A 16565-nucleotide genomic window follows, 5' to 3' on the forward strand; every position below is an offset into this window, starting at 1 on the left:
TTGAGATGCTTTGTGTTTCTTTCAATTAATTTTAAATATAACAAAGAATTTAGTAAAATAACTTAGTTATCATTAAGCAAGTGTTAGGAACATAAATTGTGACTAACGTTTGGTGGAAGATTTTAATTCAAAACTTATGAAAACAAGACATTTGTACTACAGGGCCAGAGGCAGTTTTGGCTGGGTTGGTAACGAAAGGGTTAAAATGTCTGTCAGATATGTTAGTATGAAATCAGCAGCACCAAAATGGCCATGCCAGAACGTCTCATACCCAGCATGTTTTTTTTTTTAACTATTTGTCTTGTCTTCAGGGACTATGTACATTGGCATCAAAGGATAAAGAACACCTTGTGACAGTCAGCAAAGCAATCCATGAATATTTCCATTTCTTACATGCAAAGTTACAAACGAGGTGAGACTAAAGTATTTTCACTCTATTTATGCACCTGCTCTCCACCCTTTCTGTACCGCTGCTTATCACCTCCTCCTCCTCCTCCTGATCCTATTTCCATCACTCAACCATTCACTGCATTCACCTGTATCTCCCCATCATCCTATCTGCCTCTTTCCTTTCAAACTCTTGCCAACGTACTCACCTACCCTTCCAGGGTCTCTGTCCCTGTTCTCTCTTCTACTCACTTTGTTCCCTGACACAATTCTCCAACATCTCACCAACCACCTTCTTTGTCTCTCTTACTAGCTACTCCTGCTTGCCCACCCTTATGTAATGCAGGGTAACCATGTATCTCCACCACTACATCAAAGACACCTGTTCCTGTCATACTTCAACCCCTCAGCATCGAACATAAAGCCACCTTCTCCTCTCTTATACCCCATACTCAGTCAAAGGGGTATGTCTTTGCAGTTAGTGACACTGCCATGTGTGGGGTGGAAACAACACTGTTTCCGCAGAAACATTATTAAAGCAAGCATTGGAGTTCAACAGTCCTCCAGCTCATCAGATACCATTGAACCATTCAACTCATGCCAATATGGAAAAGGGATATTAAATGATGATGATGGTGGTAGCAGTGGCAACACCTACACCGTCATTGTTGTCATAAAATATTGTTGACTTTACATCATTTAATGTCCATTTCCCATGCTGGCATGGGTTCGACACTTTGACAGGAACTGGCAAGTCACAAGATGGCACAAAGTTCTGCTGTCTGCTTTGGTATGGTTTCTATGAGTTGATGCCCTTCCTAACACCAACCACTTTACAAGATGTACCAGGTGCTTTTTATGTGGCACCACCAGCACTGGTGATGTTGTCAAGAAACTTGCAAGACAACGATATCCTTTGTTTCCAGTCTTCTGTAATACTATGTCTGATCATGGGGAAATATTACCTTATTTGGAAACAGGGGAGGTATGGTGACAGGAAGAGCGTCCGGTCATATAAAATGTGCCTCAAAATGTTCTTTCTGACTCATACATGCACGGAAAATTTGACATTAAAATGATGATGAGGAGGAGGAGGACATGTAACTTAGATGTGGACTCTTTGTTCTATGGCGTCATGCTGTTTACCATTCTGTTTCAGAGAAATGCAGTTAATTGAAGAAGCAGTTAAAACATTTGAGGAGAATAAGTTCCAATCTGAGAATTTTGTAAGTAAGATTTCTGTATCGTAATAGCTTTCTTGGCACTATTGAGTCACTTGTCTGGTTTGGTTTGTAGAATTGCAGCATCATGATTAATTATGATTGCATGATTATATAGTGTATTACACTGGTTAGTTTAGGATAAGGTGGTTGTGTGATGTGTGCAGCTATGGGATGTTTGTGAGTAGATGTCTCGTGAAACGTAGATAATTTTAGGGAGATGGGATGGCTTCTGTGAACCAGTCACCTGACTGCATAAACTCTTCCATTATGGTTTACAAGTAAATTGAATAAAATCATTATTCAGAATATTCCAGGCCATTTTCTTCATTCTGTTACTTTTTTTTTTGTTACAGAAAAAACAATTGACTGAAGATTTGAAGAATTTGGAATCTGATTTTAACTGTAAGTCTTTTATAGTTTGTTGTGTTTTTGAGAAAAAGCAGTATTTGCATATTTCATTGTATTACTTTATATACTGTAGGTGCATATGGTTGTGTGGTTAAGAAGCCTGCTTTGCAACCATGTGGTTTCTAGTCTGGGTTCAGTCTTTGAGTAACGGAAACGGAAAGAAGTCTGTTGTATGTATATCATCATTACCATCAATGTCTTGACATCTGCTTTTCCATGCTTACATGAGTCGGACAGCATTTGTTGAGGAGGAAATTCTACGGCTCGATGCTCTTCTTGTCACCAACCCTCACCTGTTTCCAAGTAAGGTGATATATCCCCATCTCCAGACATCTTTTCACAGAACATTTGGAATGAAGGATGCCATTTGCATGGTAGTAGCACTCACAGAAACCTAGAACCATGTTGTTGGGAAGCAAGCTTCTTACCACACAGTCACTCCTGTGCCTGCATATATATATATATATATATATGATCCAGCAAACGGGGCCTCATATCAGTGAGGGTGGCTGGTGCATAATGATGCTGTCGTGAGGTAGGCCCTGAAATGGCACACATTCTCTCCTGATGACCCCAAACACTTTGCGGAGCTTTTGACTGGTAGGACTTACTTGTGCAAGTTGTTTGCAAAACATCTGAAAGAAGGTGATGGCAGTGGGCACTGAAATACAGACCAGTCTACTGCTGTCCCTTCATTAGTTGTGTGTATGTGTAGAAAAAGGGCTGAGTGTGTTGTTTTATGATTACGATATCCAGAATTGTATTTATGGTTTAGTTTAGATTAGAAACTTTGACCTCTACCTCTATCTGCAGCTGCTGTTGAGATGTTAAATAACACTGAAGAAATCCATGGCAATATCTTGAAAGTTATAAACACCATCAAAAATGCAGAAAATATTCCATGTTATCTGAAATTGCCTGAAAATGACAAAGCATCGTTCCAGTAAGTGTCCATTGAGATTTTTCTCCTCCTTGTTGTTCTGTTCTTCTCATTTAGTTATCTTGTTATTTAGGCCAGCAATTTATGATGCTACAATCTGGTCAGGGATCTCACCACAGACTAATGAGACATGCTACTGGTACCATGTAAACCACCACACAACATGGACTGGACCCTGTGGTGGGTCCTTAGCGAATAGCAATCCTCTAAAGTTTGTTCTGAGTTGTGATGGTTTTTCTTTATTTTTCTTCTTTAGATTTCTTCCAAATGGAGACATTGTTAAACGTATTGGAAGTCTGGGACGCATTGAGATGGATGAAAAGCACAAGTAAGTATTTGGAAATTGTGTAAAGGTAAAGGTAAATTTACCTTTGTGAGTCATACTGACTCAAGAGCCAGTTTCCTGGTTTCAGTAGCATATGTATTCCCCACCTGGACGGGACGCCAGTCCCCTGCAGGGTTACTCATTTTTTTTGCCAGCTGAGTGGACTGGAGCAATGTGAAATGAAGTGTTTTGCTCAAGAACACAATGTATTGCCCAGTCCAGGGATTGAAACCGCTATCTTACGATCATGACTCGAACACCCTTACCACTAAGCCACCCGCCTACACATTGTGTATGTGTGTCTGCATATGATGGAAGCAGTTATTTGGTAATGTGTGTGTTCATCTCTCTGATTTTTGTGTGTGTCTGTGCATATGATATAAACAAGTATTAGGCAATGTATGTGTGTAGAGCTCCATGTGTGTGTGTGTGTATGTATTTGTGGGTGCGTATGATATAAACACTTATTTGGTATTGTGTATACATACATACCTCTTTGTAACTTTGTGTGTGTATGTACCCCTGTGTGATTGCATGCGTGTACCCTTGTGTGATTGTGTGTGTCCCTCTATGATTGTTTATGTGTATATGAAGGCAACAAGTCATTGGCTGTGTGTGGGTATTGTTGTTATTATTATTATTAACTAAAAATGTGTGAGAAATTATTGTAAAGAAGTTAACTCAAACTTTTGATGTTTCTGATCCTACCACAGGCATTTAATCTCATCACTTGAAGAATTTCCAGAAGCCATCACTAAGGAAGATTTGGAGAGTAGCAAAGATATCACTCTTAGCTTCCAGTTATTTTCATATCCTAAGGTCTTTGGTAAGTAAGATGATGTCACATGTAGCTTTATGTAGCAGACCATCAAACTACTGTCTGAAGATTGTGGTTTGATTATATTCCTCACCCAGCCTCATATTGTGTCCATAGAATTGAAAGATGAAATTACAGCTTGTTTGACGATGATGACTAAGGACCTCATGTAGGAGAAGATGGGGCACAGTGTGTATAATAATAATAATAATAATAATAATGATGATGATGATTACAAATTTTGGCACAGGACTAGCAATTTTGGGGGAGGAGGTAAGTCGATTACGTTGACCTCAGTGTCCAACTGATACTTATTTTATCGATCCCGAAAGGACAAAAGACAAAGTTGATTTCGGTGGAATTTGAACTCAGAATATAGCGATAGACAAAATATTGCTCAGCATTTCGCCTAGCATGCTGATGATTCTGCCAGCTCACCACCTTAATAATAATAATAATAATAATAATAATAATGATAACAATAGCGATTGTTATTGCTTAGTCCTAGGTCAACCCTTGTGGAACAGACCCTTGTCAAGCACATTCCAGCTATGACCATCCTGTCTTTTCAAGTGGTGTGTATATTGATGTGAAAACACAATCAGCAAGTGCTATTAAACAAAAATATCTCACAGAGTATATTGTCACTGAGTTGCACTGATACCTGTCTTCCCATTATGTTTGTAAATGTAGGGATCCAGTGATTGTTTCATTATAAACATGTAAAAACAACAATGCTATCGTTTATGAAATGTGTGTAAAAAAAAAAAACAACAACAATAATTAAATGGTTTCATCTCTTCTGATCTTCTGTATTTTGGTTGTCCATTATAGATAAAGAACCGGAACCAAAACCCTCCTGTGAGAAGCAAGCACTGAGACGACCCCACCTGCTACAAAGATCAATATCTGGTATGGATTGTTTTCATTTAAGTTTAGTATTTTAAACCTGGTTTTTTTTTTGGGGGGGGGGGTTGTTCTTTGCTTGAACCCAGCAAAATTAAATACACCATTTGTACACAGAATAATGGTGATTCTGTTTTTTGGATATTTCACTTCAGGTCAAGTTGAACAAGTGTTGGTGACGCATTTGAGAAACCCTTCTGACTTCATGGTGCAGAAATGTTCAAACATTCAGAAGTTGAAGACATTGATGAAACAGATAGAGAATTGGTGTTTGGCTGCATCAGGCATTAAAGACAACTTGTTATTAGATGTAAATCTTGGTAAATCAGTTTTTTTTTTATATGTTATCTTCATGCTCAGGCATAGCTGTGTGGTTAAGAAGCTTGCTGTGCAACCACATGGTTTATAATAAAGTATATATATATATATATATGTATATATATCATCATCCTAGTGGTTAGGGTGTTGCACTCCTGATCTAGTGATTGTCGGTTCAATTCCCGAACTAAGCAGTGGATTGTGTTTTCTGGGAAAAGCACTTTTCCACATTGCCCCAGTCCTCTCAGCTGTAAGTGGGTACAACCCTGCAACGGACTAGACTTCTGATCAGGGGAAATGTTGGCCTTCTCACCTGTCATCATTTGAAAGCTAAAGTGATGCAAAGTGCATTGTGATCAGCGATATTTAACAACATCTGATAGTCTGGACAATCACATGATATACATACATAAACACACACACACGCAGAGTAGACCTGAACTTTCGACTTATGAGCAAGTTGAGTTTGTCTTCTGAACTGTCTCCTCTCTGCATGGAGAAATGCAAACCAGTGAAAATAAAGTTGTTGTTAATGGGAGATAAGTACGCATCTGTTAAAATAGGGGTGACCAAAATGGGGCAATGGATGTGAAAAAAATACCCAACAAAATAAAGGGTTAATTAGGTTGAGTTTTATTTGTGAAATAGTTTTGAATTTACTGCAGAAAATGATCTACGTCTGTGATGGTGAGTGGGGGTGAGGGACCACTAGGAATGTGGTCTTAGAACCAAGCGGGTGGCAGGCCTGAAAAAGTCTATGAACCACTCTGTTAAAACATCACGTATATCAGTGATTCTCAACCGGGTTCCATATGGACCTTAGGGATCATATAACCTTGGTGGGGGGAGGCCCACTGCAATAAATTGCTTAGACTTCTAAATTACGCAAAATATTTTAACAATTTTTTCATAAAATTCCCAATAATATTCTAAAAATATAATAGCTTCTTTTTGAAACATTGAATGGTTATGAGGGCCCACCTGAGTAAAATAGGGGTCATAGAGGGTCCAGGAGCAAAAAATGGTTAAGAAACACTGACCTGTATGTTCGCTTTTCAGTTTGTCTGTGGAGCGATAACGACCAGTTTTGGTAGCACCTGTCATTTCTGTTGCATTCTCTATCTTTTCTTTATTCTCAGACGACTTTGTTTTTGCCCAGTATTCCTTGGACAATAACTGGTACCGTGCACGGGTGAAGAGGGTTGAGACTGTCTTTGATGATACACAGAAGGCTTATATCAAAGTAGTAGAGGTTTTCTATGTTGATTATGGAAATTCAGAGATATTACATATGAACAAGTAAGTACCTGGATGTTACCTGCATTTCACCTGGTTGGTCGTTCCATTGGCCTTTACATTTACCATCCCAACAGACTTCTATTGTTTTGTATTTTACTTGTTTCAGTTATTGGACAGTGGTCAGGCTCAGGCACCACCTTGAAGGGTGTAGTTTAACAAAATAACCTCAGTATTTTTTTTTTTCATCAGTTTCTTTTGCTGAACTGCTAAGTTACAGGGACTTAACGAAACCAAAATTGGTTGACAAGCATTAGGAGGACAAACGCAAAGACACACACACACATACAACAGGACTCCATACAATTTTCATCGACCAAATTCACTCACAAAGCATTGGTCGACCCAGGGCTATAACAAAAGATGCTTACTCAAGGTGCCACACAGTGGAACTGAACACAGAACCACATGATTGCTCAAAATCTCCCTGAATAAGGGTTGTTTAAGGATGTCAAATAAAACACCCATGTTTCCAGAGGTGAATTATTCAAAACCAAAAAATATTCCTCTCAACACATGGCTATGATGCTCCCCCACTACTTCTGCTCGTGATCAGAGATGCACATATCGTCAGCCACCAAGGGACATGCTCAGCTGGTTATGGTTAAGCAACTGACAAACAAATCTGTGGTATTGAACAGAAAATTTGCTGTAGCCCATCTTTTATATCAAGACAAAACAATGTACATGATAACACTTCCAATTAGTTAAGACCAGAAGCCATGAGAGCCACTGCCTGGTACTGCATCAGGGCATTCAATATTTCTTCTGACTCTTTACGATCTGAGTTCAAACTCTACTGAGGTCATCATTGCCTTTCATTCTTTGGAGATCAATAAAATAAGTATCAATCAATGTACTAGGATTATGTAATCAACTCAACCCCTCCTCTCAAAATTGCTGCCCTTGTGTCAAAATTTTTATTGTTATTATTATTGTCTTCTTTAGGTTATTGCTGCCACCAGTGAAGTTCTTCAAAGAACCAGAATATGCCATCAAATGCTGTCTATCAAGCATCACTTCAGTTTCTCAGGTCTGTCTGTCTCGTCATCTTATTTTCTTGAGGTCTTATTTCTCCACCTCCACCCACACCTATATAATTAAAACTACTTCACAAGTGATTATAATTATATGGGTGATGGCGTGGTTATGCGGTTAAGAAATTTTCTTCCCATGCCTTCACTTAGCATGATGTCCTGCCCTTGAGTCTAACTCCAAATCAATCATTATTATTATTATTATCATTATTATTATTATTATTATTATTAAGGCTGCAAGCTGGCAGAATCGTTAGCACACCAGGTGAAATGCTTAGCGGTATTTTCTCTGCCACTGTTTTGAGTTCAAATTCCGTTGAGGTCGACCTTGCCTTTCATCCTTTCAGGGTTGATAAATTAAGTACCAGTCAAGTACTGGGGTCGATGTAATTGACTACCCCTCCCCACAAATTCCAGGCCTTGTGCCTATAATAAAAAGGATTATTACATTTCATATCTGTTAATTTTTCTCTCTTCTTCTTCTCCAGGATGATGTTTGGTCTGCTGAGGCCATCAAGGTGTTTGCTACAATAGTTCATTCCAAAATACTGACCATGACCGTAAGTCTCATTCTTTTCTCATTTGTTGTTGTCTGTAGTGTTTAGTTAGCCCAGCTGGAGCAGAGTAAGGGCACTAATATGAGTTACCTCTGCTTTTCATTCTTTCAACAGGTATTGAAAGAGTTACATGGTGTTTGGTACTGCAATCTATGCACACCTCCTAACAATCATATTCGAGACGACATCCCCACATTCTTGCAAGATGCTCTGGTGTTCCTTGGCTATGCAAAATATGACACCGGTGAAACTTCGTTGCTTCTTAAAGGTCAATTTTAGTTTTTTATGTACACAACTTTTATTTATGCATGTAGTAGGCTTAGGTTTGGCTGTGTGATTAAGAAGCTTGCTTCCTAACCGTGCTGTCTTGGGTTCACTCCTACTGCGTGGCACCTTTGGTAAGCCCAGAGCTGTCCTCTATGATAGCTCTGGGCCTGCAAAAGCCTTATGAGTGGGTTCGATAGATGGAAACTGAAAGAAGCCCATCATATGTATATATACACACACACACAAAAAAAGCATGGTACTATTTTATTGATCTATTTTGCTGAACCGCTAAGTTATGGGACATAACCACACCAACACCGGTTGTCAAGTGGTGGATGGAAGACAAACACAGACACACACACAAATACATACATACATACATATATATATGACAAACACAGGGCTTTAGTTGGCCCGAGGCTATAGCAGCAGACACTTTCTCAAGGTGCCATGCCGTGCAGTGGGATTGAACCCAGAGCCATGTGGCTTGCAAGGAAACTTCTTACTACACCTGTGCCTATATTTATTCACATTGTTTTGAATTCATCATCATCATCAGCATCATTTAACATCCGTTTTCCATGCTGGCAATGGTTAGACAGTTTGACAGGAGCTGGTCACCATGGTTCCTGCAGCTTGATGCCCTTCCTAATGCCAACCACTTTAGAGAGGGTACTGGGTGCTTTTTACGTGGCACCAGCACCTATGAACCCACATGATTAGGGATGCTCAACTGGAGAGAGTTGCAGGGGACGAGCCTGTAAGCAAGAGCAACCATGCTTTTACTTAGCTTTTGAGGTTACTTTAGTAATTTCAACATTTCGTTGATGTTATTGCTTATTTTTTGAATGACATTGTAGGTTATGTGTGAGAAGTCAGATTTGGTCAGTTTGAACATAAGCAAGAATTTTTGGATTTGGATATGGCTGGTTTAAATGCTAAAAGGTTAAACACTTGTCTTTTTGGTTTGGTATCCAAGATGGATAATCTGATGAAATCATTTCTCTTTGTGTTTCCCAGATGTAACAAGTCGTGATTACCCTTCCGCTGAACCGAGATACGTTTCAGAGACGCTTGAAGTGATGGTCACTCATGCAGAAAGTCCTCTGCATTTCTACATTCAAAAAGTAAGTAAAATATCTTTTTCGTTTTTAAACTAATCTCAGATCAATTAGCAGTAATTTTACAAGGTTTTTGTTATGTTTCATTTATACTGATCACCTCCTGAATCAGTAAGATTCTACATAGGCCCTGGGTTTATCTCTAACTTCCATAGGACCTGTAGATAACATTTTCGTATTGGCCCATACTATGCTCTGAAATGACTGTTGGTGTTTTGACACCTTTTGCCAAAAGCAAGAATTTTCTGCATGGTAAACCAGTGAAAATGGCCCTTTGAACCTATTTGAACTGATCTAAAAGTTTGTTTATAAATTCTTTGCTGTGGCTGGTTATGTTCTCCATTCTCAGCTGAAACACTAGTAAAGTTGATTTCACCTTTTAACCTTGTCGTGTCAATAGACATCAGTGAAATGCTCAGATTGATTGAATCACCATTGATTAAACCCTCGTTCTCTCCTTCCTCTACAATGTGAAGCTGATTGTAAGAAATCTTTTGTTATGTTTCATTCTCCACTTTAGATGGGCATTGAATACCAATACTTGGCTGTGTCTATGGAAGACATGCAGACTGTTTACCAAGCAGACACCAAAGATCTCTGGGTGATTTACTGTCCAGTTAAAGGTAACTGTTCTTTTTAACATCCATTCTTCCTGTATCGACATAAGCTGGATAACAGTAGATTTAGACATTATTTAATTTTGAGGATGCTAAAGGAAGCAGTCTTTGGGTTTTCTGTAATTCTAGACAGCGTTGAAAGTAAAAGGCTTCCTGGAAGCCTCTGCAATTCTATAAATTGTCTCCTTTGACATGGAGCTGGCTAGGAGGGAGCTGTCCGGACTCCAACTGTCTATTGAGGCATGGTCTCTATGGCTGGATGCCCTTCCTAATGCCAACCACTTTACAGAGTGTGTTGGGTAAGATGGCAGAATCATTAGCAGACCAGGCAAAACGATTAGCAGCATTTTGTCCATCTAGACATTCTGAGTTCAAATTCCACCAAGGTTGACTTTGCCTTTCATCCTTCCGAGGTCGATGAAAGAAATACCTGTTGAGTGCTGGGGGTCAGTGTGATTGACTTACCCCAAAGTCTTCCAAACTTGCTGGCCTTGTGCCAAAATTTGAAATCTTTATTATTATTATTACTATTTACAGATGGTGGTGGGTAGCCAAGTTGATAAAAGGTTCGACAAAAGACCTGTTATTTAGTTATTTATTTCCTATTCTGAGTTCACATCCTACTGGGACAGTATTGCCTTTCATTTCTCAAGGGTCAATAAAATCAAATACCAATCAAGTACTTCAATTGATGATTCTCAAATGTCCTTCTTTTTCCCCAACAAATTTGTGACTTTATCTCTCTCTTTCTCTCTCTCTCTCTCCCTCTCTCTTTCTCTCTTTCTCTCTCTCTCCCTCTCTCTTTCTCTCTCTCTCCCTCTCTCTCTCTGTCTCTTACTCATGTTTTTACTTTCTATTCAGACCTGGTGTGTGCTTGTCAATGTCCTAGCGATAACATGTGGTACCGAGCCAAAGTTATTGATGTACCAGGTGAACAAATGGTCAATGTTTGTTATGTAGACTATGGAAATACAGAGATAGTCTCGTACAGAAATCTCCGCAAGTTACTGGATAAGTTTATTATGTTACCCATTCAGGTAAGAGAGAACTCCTGTCACGTTCATCTTTCTCATATTGTTATTAATATTACTATCATATTTTACAGCTACTTTATTTTATATCTTAATTTGTTAATAATAATAATAACATGGTAACAGGAAAAACATCTGGTTATGGAAAATATACTTCATGAAACTGGAGTTAAATGTTGGTCCTTAAAAGTTTCACAAGACCCGTATTGGCTTTTACATTTTTATACTTGGTCCCTGATGTCTCAAAATCTCTTCCTCTCATTTTCAATGATTCATTTTATTTATTTTTTTTTTTCTTTGAAGGCGAAACTTTGTAAATTGGCGTATGTAGAACCACTGGATTCCAAGGAAGACTGGACCATGGTAATGCATTTCTTGTCTGCCTTTTTTCTTCATACATACATACATATCCCTACATTATACATATATCCACACATACACACACACATAAGGACAATTACCCCTGAGGACAACAGATGATGATTTAAAACTTAATATATTGCAGATGGGGTAATTAAGGCAGTTAGCAGGCAGAACCATTAGCATGCCAGGCAAAATGCTAAGCAGCATTTTGTCTGCCTTAATGTTCTAAGTTCAAATTGCACCGAGATCGTCTTTGTCTTTCATCTTTTCGGGGACACTAAAATAAGTATCAGTTGAATGCTGGGGTCGATATATTCGACTACCCTGCTTCCCTCCAAATTCCAGGCCTTGCAGAATTGTTAATGCATTGGACAATATTTTTAGCAACATTTTTTTCCTGCTTCACATTCTGAATTCAAATACTGCTGAGACCGACTTTGTCTTTCGTCCTTTCAGGGTTGATAAAATAAGAACCAGTTGAACGCTGGGGTTCATGTAATCAACTTAACCGTCTCCTAAAATTGCTGGCCTTGTGCTAAAATTTGAAATCAATATTCTCAAACTTATTTTCATAATGCCAAACTTAACCTGGTTTGCATAGCTGAGTGTACAAACCCCCTCCCCCCACCTGCTAAACATGACACTGGTCCCTCACAGGGTTAACTTCTCAGCTCTCGCTGGAACTCAAGTTGAGTGGAGTGCAGCAATGTGAAACAAAAGGTTTTGCTCAAGAAAATGTTGACTGCCTGGTCCAGGAATTGAAACCACAATCTGACAGTCACAAGTCCAACACCCCTAACCACTAGGCCATGTACCTTCACAGTCAGCATGAATCTTTTGCAAAATAAACATATAGATGGGATTATTTTGTTAATTTTTTTTTTTGGTGATATTCCAGGGAACCAATTGGTTAGTTGAAAATTTTCTTCTGAAAGAATGTCTTATCAAAGTTGTTGGTAAGTTGAACGTTGATGTTTCTTAAAAACTAAAATATTGCTTCTCTGTATCCAGTAAAACTAACGATGTAGCAATTAATTCATTCTTGCTTCTTATTCACCATCATCATCATTTAGCATCCATCTTTCCGTGCTTGCATGGGTCAGACAGAATTTATCGAGGCAGATTTTCTATGGCTGGAGACCCTTCCTGTCACTCAATACTCAATCAGGGATGATGACATATGGTTAATCAAGGCTAAACAACAGCAAGAAAAGACATATTGGATGATGTTGTGTTAGAAAGACTCTGCCTAAATAAACACAGAATGGTCACTACTAGATTCCCTTTGGCCAAAGACATTCTGCCCCATGAGAACTGACCTGGAGCTAAACTACATCATCTGCCCCCTTTTTTTTCCAGGTTTCAGCAATGTTTATTTTCCATACCGGCTTGTCCTTTATAGGTGCCTGTGCTGTATAAACGCACCCAAGCTGCTGTCACAGAAAAACACCCAGCATTAGGAAGGGCATCCAGCCATAGATACCATGTCACAACAGACAATTGGGGTCTGGACAACTCCCCAGCTGACCAGCTCCATGTCAAACCGTCCAACCCATGCCAGCATGGAAAATGGACACTAAACACTGATGATGATGATGATGTTGTTAAATGATGAATAAAATCACATTTTTGCTTTCTACACCAACAGCTGTCCATGATTCCTATACAGAAGTGGTTCTACAGCACACAGAGTCGAATTTGATTGTCAACGAAGCTATCGTAGAATTGGGATATGCTAAGAAGTCTGCAACAGCGTATGTAACCCTTGAAACAGCATTGTTTTTCTTTCCTTTTGCTGTGTTATAAGAATTCATAAACTTTTGAGAGAGCATGGAATAATTCTCTTTCGGAACAGTGGTTCTTGAAGCACATAAAGCTTTTAAAATAACGTAGTTATTGGTTTGAAAATCCCTTTTGAATAAAAAAAGAGAAAAGGTTGGAGGCAGCCTTTGACTTTTTCTATCCAAAAGGATTTGTCTGCTATTTGGGGTTGACTTAGCCTTCCATCCTTTCGGGGTTGATAAAATAAGTACCAGGTGAGTACTGGGGGCTGGTGTAATCGACTTAGCCCCTCCCCTCAATTGCTGGTCCAGTGCCACAGTTTCAAACCAATATTTGCAGACTGGAATTTATAGCTTTTGTGTTCTTTCAGATACATTGTTCCAAAAGAAAGAATTCTTTATAACACTATATAGTGACAGGCTGTAACACTGTATATTGGCAGCTTGTAACATTGTAAGAACCGACTGTAACATTATATAGTGACAGGTGGTGACACTAGTGGCACACTGTAACATTGTATTGTGACAGTCTGTAGCACTATCTGGAAACAAGCTGTAACACAATGTAGTGATTTATTATCTCTGTCTATTTTAAGTCTAAAAGTCTGTTTATGAGTTCAATTTTTGTCTTCCTCAGACCTGACAAAATTCCTCTAATCTGCCACAGAAGTTGCGAAAGTCCCAGTATTAATGGATCCTTATCACCTGAACCCTCCATAGAGAAGGTAATGTTTCCTTTTTGTATTTCTTAAGTGAACTGAAATCGGTAAATTGATTAACAGGAAACGAAACGAAAATACTGCAAAAAATTGACATATTTATTTTTTTAACGATGTACTAGTTTATAACTCCAAACCCAAACCAAATGGTTTTAAGTTCAAATCTTGCTACTGGTACCACCATCACAACCACCTTCACCACCACCATTACTACTACTACTACTACACACACTCATGTGTGCATGTTTGTCTGCAGGCATGGCTGTGTGGTTAAGAAATTCTGTGTGTCCGAGAGCAGGTGTCTTCTGTTATGGCCTCAGGTTAACTAAATGCCTTGGGAGGTGAAAACTGTATGGAAGCTCATTGTGTTTGTGAGTGTGGTTTTATATATGTGTGTTGTTATTTTTAGTGAGACAGAAGTTTGCGTGTGTCTATTGGATGAGAAGCACATGTATTGTATATATACAGGCGTTTCTAGTGGAAGAGATGGTTTGTGTGTATTTATATAATCTAAGTGGTATATATATATATATATATATATGTGTGTGTGTGTATATGTATTGTGGCAAAGAAATATGGCCAGCAAAACTTATTTCTTTACCTTTCAATCCATTTCATTCTTCATTGATCCATCCCTAATCCCACCAATTGATAGCTCAATTACTTTTTTCTTTCCTATCAGAAGAATGACAACCTGTCTAGTACCATTCCAGTACAGCCCCCAGTAGACCACAAGAGTCCTCCCATAACACTGTCAGAGTCTCAAATAGAAGTTACCATTAGTGTATTCCATAGTTTGTCAGAGTTTTATCTGCACACAGTAGAAAACCACACGAAACTGACGAGGTGAGTATCAGCTAAAAACATTTCAGTATTGTTACGGATATAATTCAAGAGCTGCACTAAATTGAAAATAGTGGAAGGATCATTGTAATAGGTGCAGGCATGGCTGTGAGGTTAAGAAGCTCACTTGGCAACTACAGGGTGCTGGGTTCAGTCCCACTGAACAGTACTTTGAGCAAGTGTCTTTTAGGCCAACCAATGTCACTGAATGAATTTGGGAGATAGAAACTGTATGGAAGCCCATCATTGTGGGCTTTATGTATGTATGTGCGTGAGGAGCTGTTGAAAAGTTTCTGGCTTTGGGTAAAAGAAGATACAGGAGGATCAGTTAATTATGATTTTATTCAACATATTCCCTTCTCAGATTCACACACTTATTGCAGGGGTCCTTCAGTTTGACAAAGCCTTGAAAAAGAACTTGGAAGGTTAGGCCTCCTACCAGGTCTTTCACAATACCCTTAAAGCCAGAAACTTTTTAGCACCCCTTCATAATACTACATGAAGAAGCTTGCAAAACAGTCATAATCTTAAGGATGCTACATGGTTAAATAAATACACATTCACCTCTCAAACCACCTGACTTTAGGTTTTTACATATATATATTTATTTATTTACTTCTCTTTGTTGATCAAGTCTGATGGAATCCTTGGAAGAGTATTATAATAATTCCGAGGCTGAACCTGGCGTCACAGGTACAATAGGTGGTGATTATGCTATTTATTATCCAGTGGAAGGCAAACCATTCAGCTGGTATCGAGCTAGAGTTAACGACATCCTGCACAGCAATTTAATACAGGTAAATATAATGTACTTCACACCTTAATAATAATAATAATTGTTTCTGAATTAGGTAAAGGGTCAGCAATTTTTAAGGGAATAGATTAGATGATGCCATCAACACTAGTTTTGACTGATATTTTATTTTATTGTCCCTGAAAGGATAAACAGTTAAGTTGAATGTGGTTGGGTTTGAACTCAGAACATAAAGAGCAAGGATGTAATAATAATAATAGTAATAATAATAATGGTTTCAAATTTTGCCACAAGGACAGCCATTTTGGGAGAGAGGATGAGTCAATTACATTGACTCCGGTGTTCAACTGGTACTTAATTTATCGACCCTGAAAGGATGAAAGGCAAAGTCGACCGTGGCGGAATTTGAACTCAGAACATAGCGAAGGGTGAAATACCACTAAGCATTTTGTCCAGCCAGTGTGCTAACGGTTCTGCTCAACTGTTCATATCACAAGTTTATACTAACATAGATTTGATTTGATTTTTGAACTTAAATATTTTTTTTTTTAATTATCAAATTAAAAGAATGTCATTGTTTCAACTTCAGGTTTTCTTCGTAGATTTTGGCAACACGGAAATTGTTCAGGTATCGAGCATCCGTATGTTAGCTACTAATTTTATGGTGAATTCTTCCTATGCCATGAAGTGCCATCTGTCTGGCTACATCTCAGCTGGTGACAAAAAGGAATGGTCACAGACAGCTTGTGAGTTTGCTATTGAAGAATTAAAAGACAAACGCTATTATGTCGTTAAGAAGGTAGGTTACCAATGCCTTTTTATATACATATACACACATATATATATATATATATA

At 38.5% G+C, this 16565-nt stretch overlaps 1 protein-coding gene across 1 annotated transcript in view; it reads left to right on the forward strand.

The window, feature by feature from the left end:
• LOC106877526 (RING finger protein 17) overlaps window positions 1-16565 on the forward strand; it is a 26451-nt gene that overhangs the window by 8441 nt on the left and 1445 nt on the right. The window contains exons 9-30 of the mRNA XM_014926452.2: window positions 312-412; window positions 1547-1613; window positions 1964-2012; window positions 2832-2961; window positions 3215-3286; window positions 3997-4109; window positions 4935-5012; window positions 5162-5326; window positions 6464-6623; window positions 7569-7653; window positions 8146-8217; window positions 8329-8482; window positions 9502-9608; window positions 10123-10225; window positions 11081-11256; window positions 11554-11613; window positions 12512-12569; window positions 13262-13367; window positions 14032-14119; window positions 14796-14959; window positions 15591-15753; window positions 16300-16509. Of these exons, the coding sequence (XP_014781938.1) occupies window positions 312-412; window positions 1547-1613; window positions 1964-2012; window positions 2832-2961; window positions 3215-3286; window positions 3997-4109; window positions 4935-5012; window positions 5162-5326; window positions 6464-6623; window positions 7569-7653; window positions 8146-8217; window positions 8329-8482; window positions 9502-9608; window positions 10123-10225; window positions 11081-11256; window positions 11554-11613; window positions 12512-12569; window positions 13262-13367; window positions 14032-14119; window positions 14796-14959; window positions 15591-15753; window positions 16300-16509 (2481 nt within the window). The remainder of the gene's footprint in view (window positions 1-311; window positions 413-1546; window positions 1614-1963; window positions 2013-2831; window positions 2962-3214; window positions 3287-3996; window positions 4110-4934; window positions 5013-5161; window positions 5327-6463; window positions 6624-7568; window positions 7654-8145; window positions 8218-8328; window positions 8483-9501; window positions 9609-10122; window positions 10226-11080; window positions 11257-11553; window positions 11614-12511; window positions 12570-13261; window positions 13368-14031; window positions 14120-14795; window positions 14960-15590; window positions 15754-16299; window positions 16510-16565) is intronic.

This window comes from Octopus bimaculoides, chromosome 24 (genome assembly GCF_001194135.2).
Source record: "Octopus bimaculoides isolate UCB-OBI-ISO-001 chromosome 24, ASM119413v2, whole genome shotgun sequence".
Lineage (NCBI taxonomy): Eukaryota > Metazoa > Mollusca > Cephalopoda > Octopoda > Octopodidae > Octopus > Octopus bimaculoides.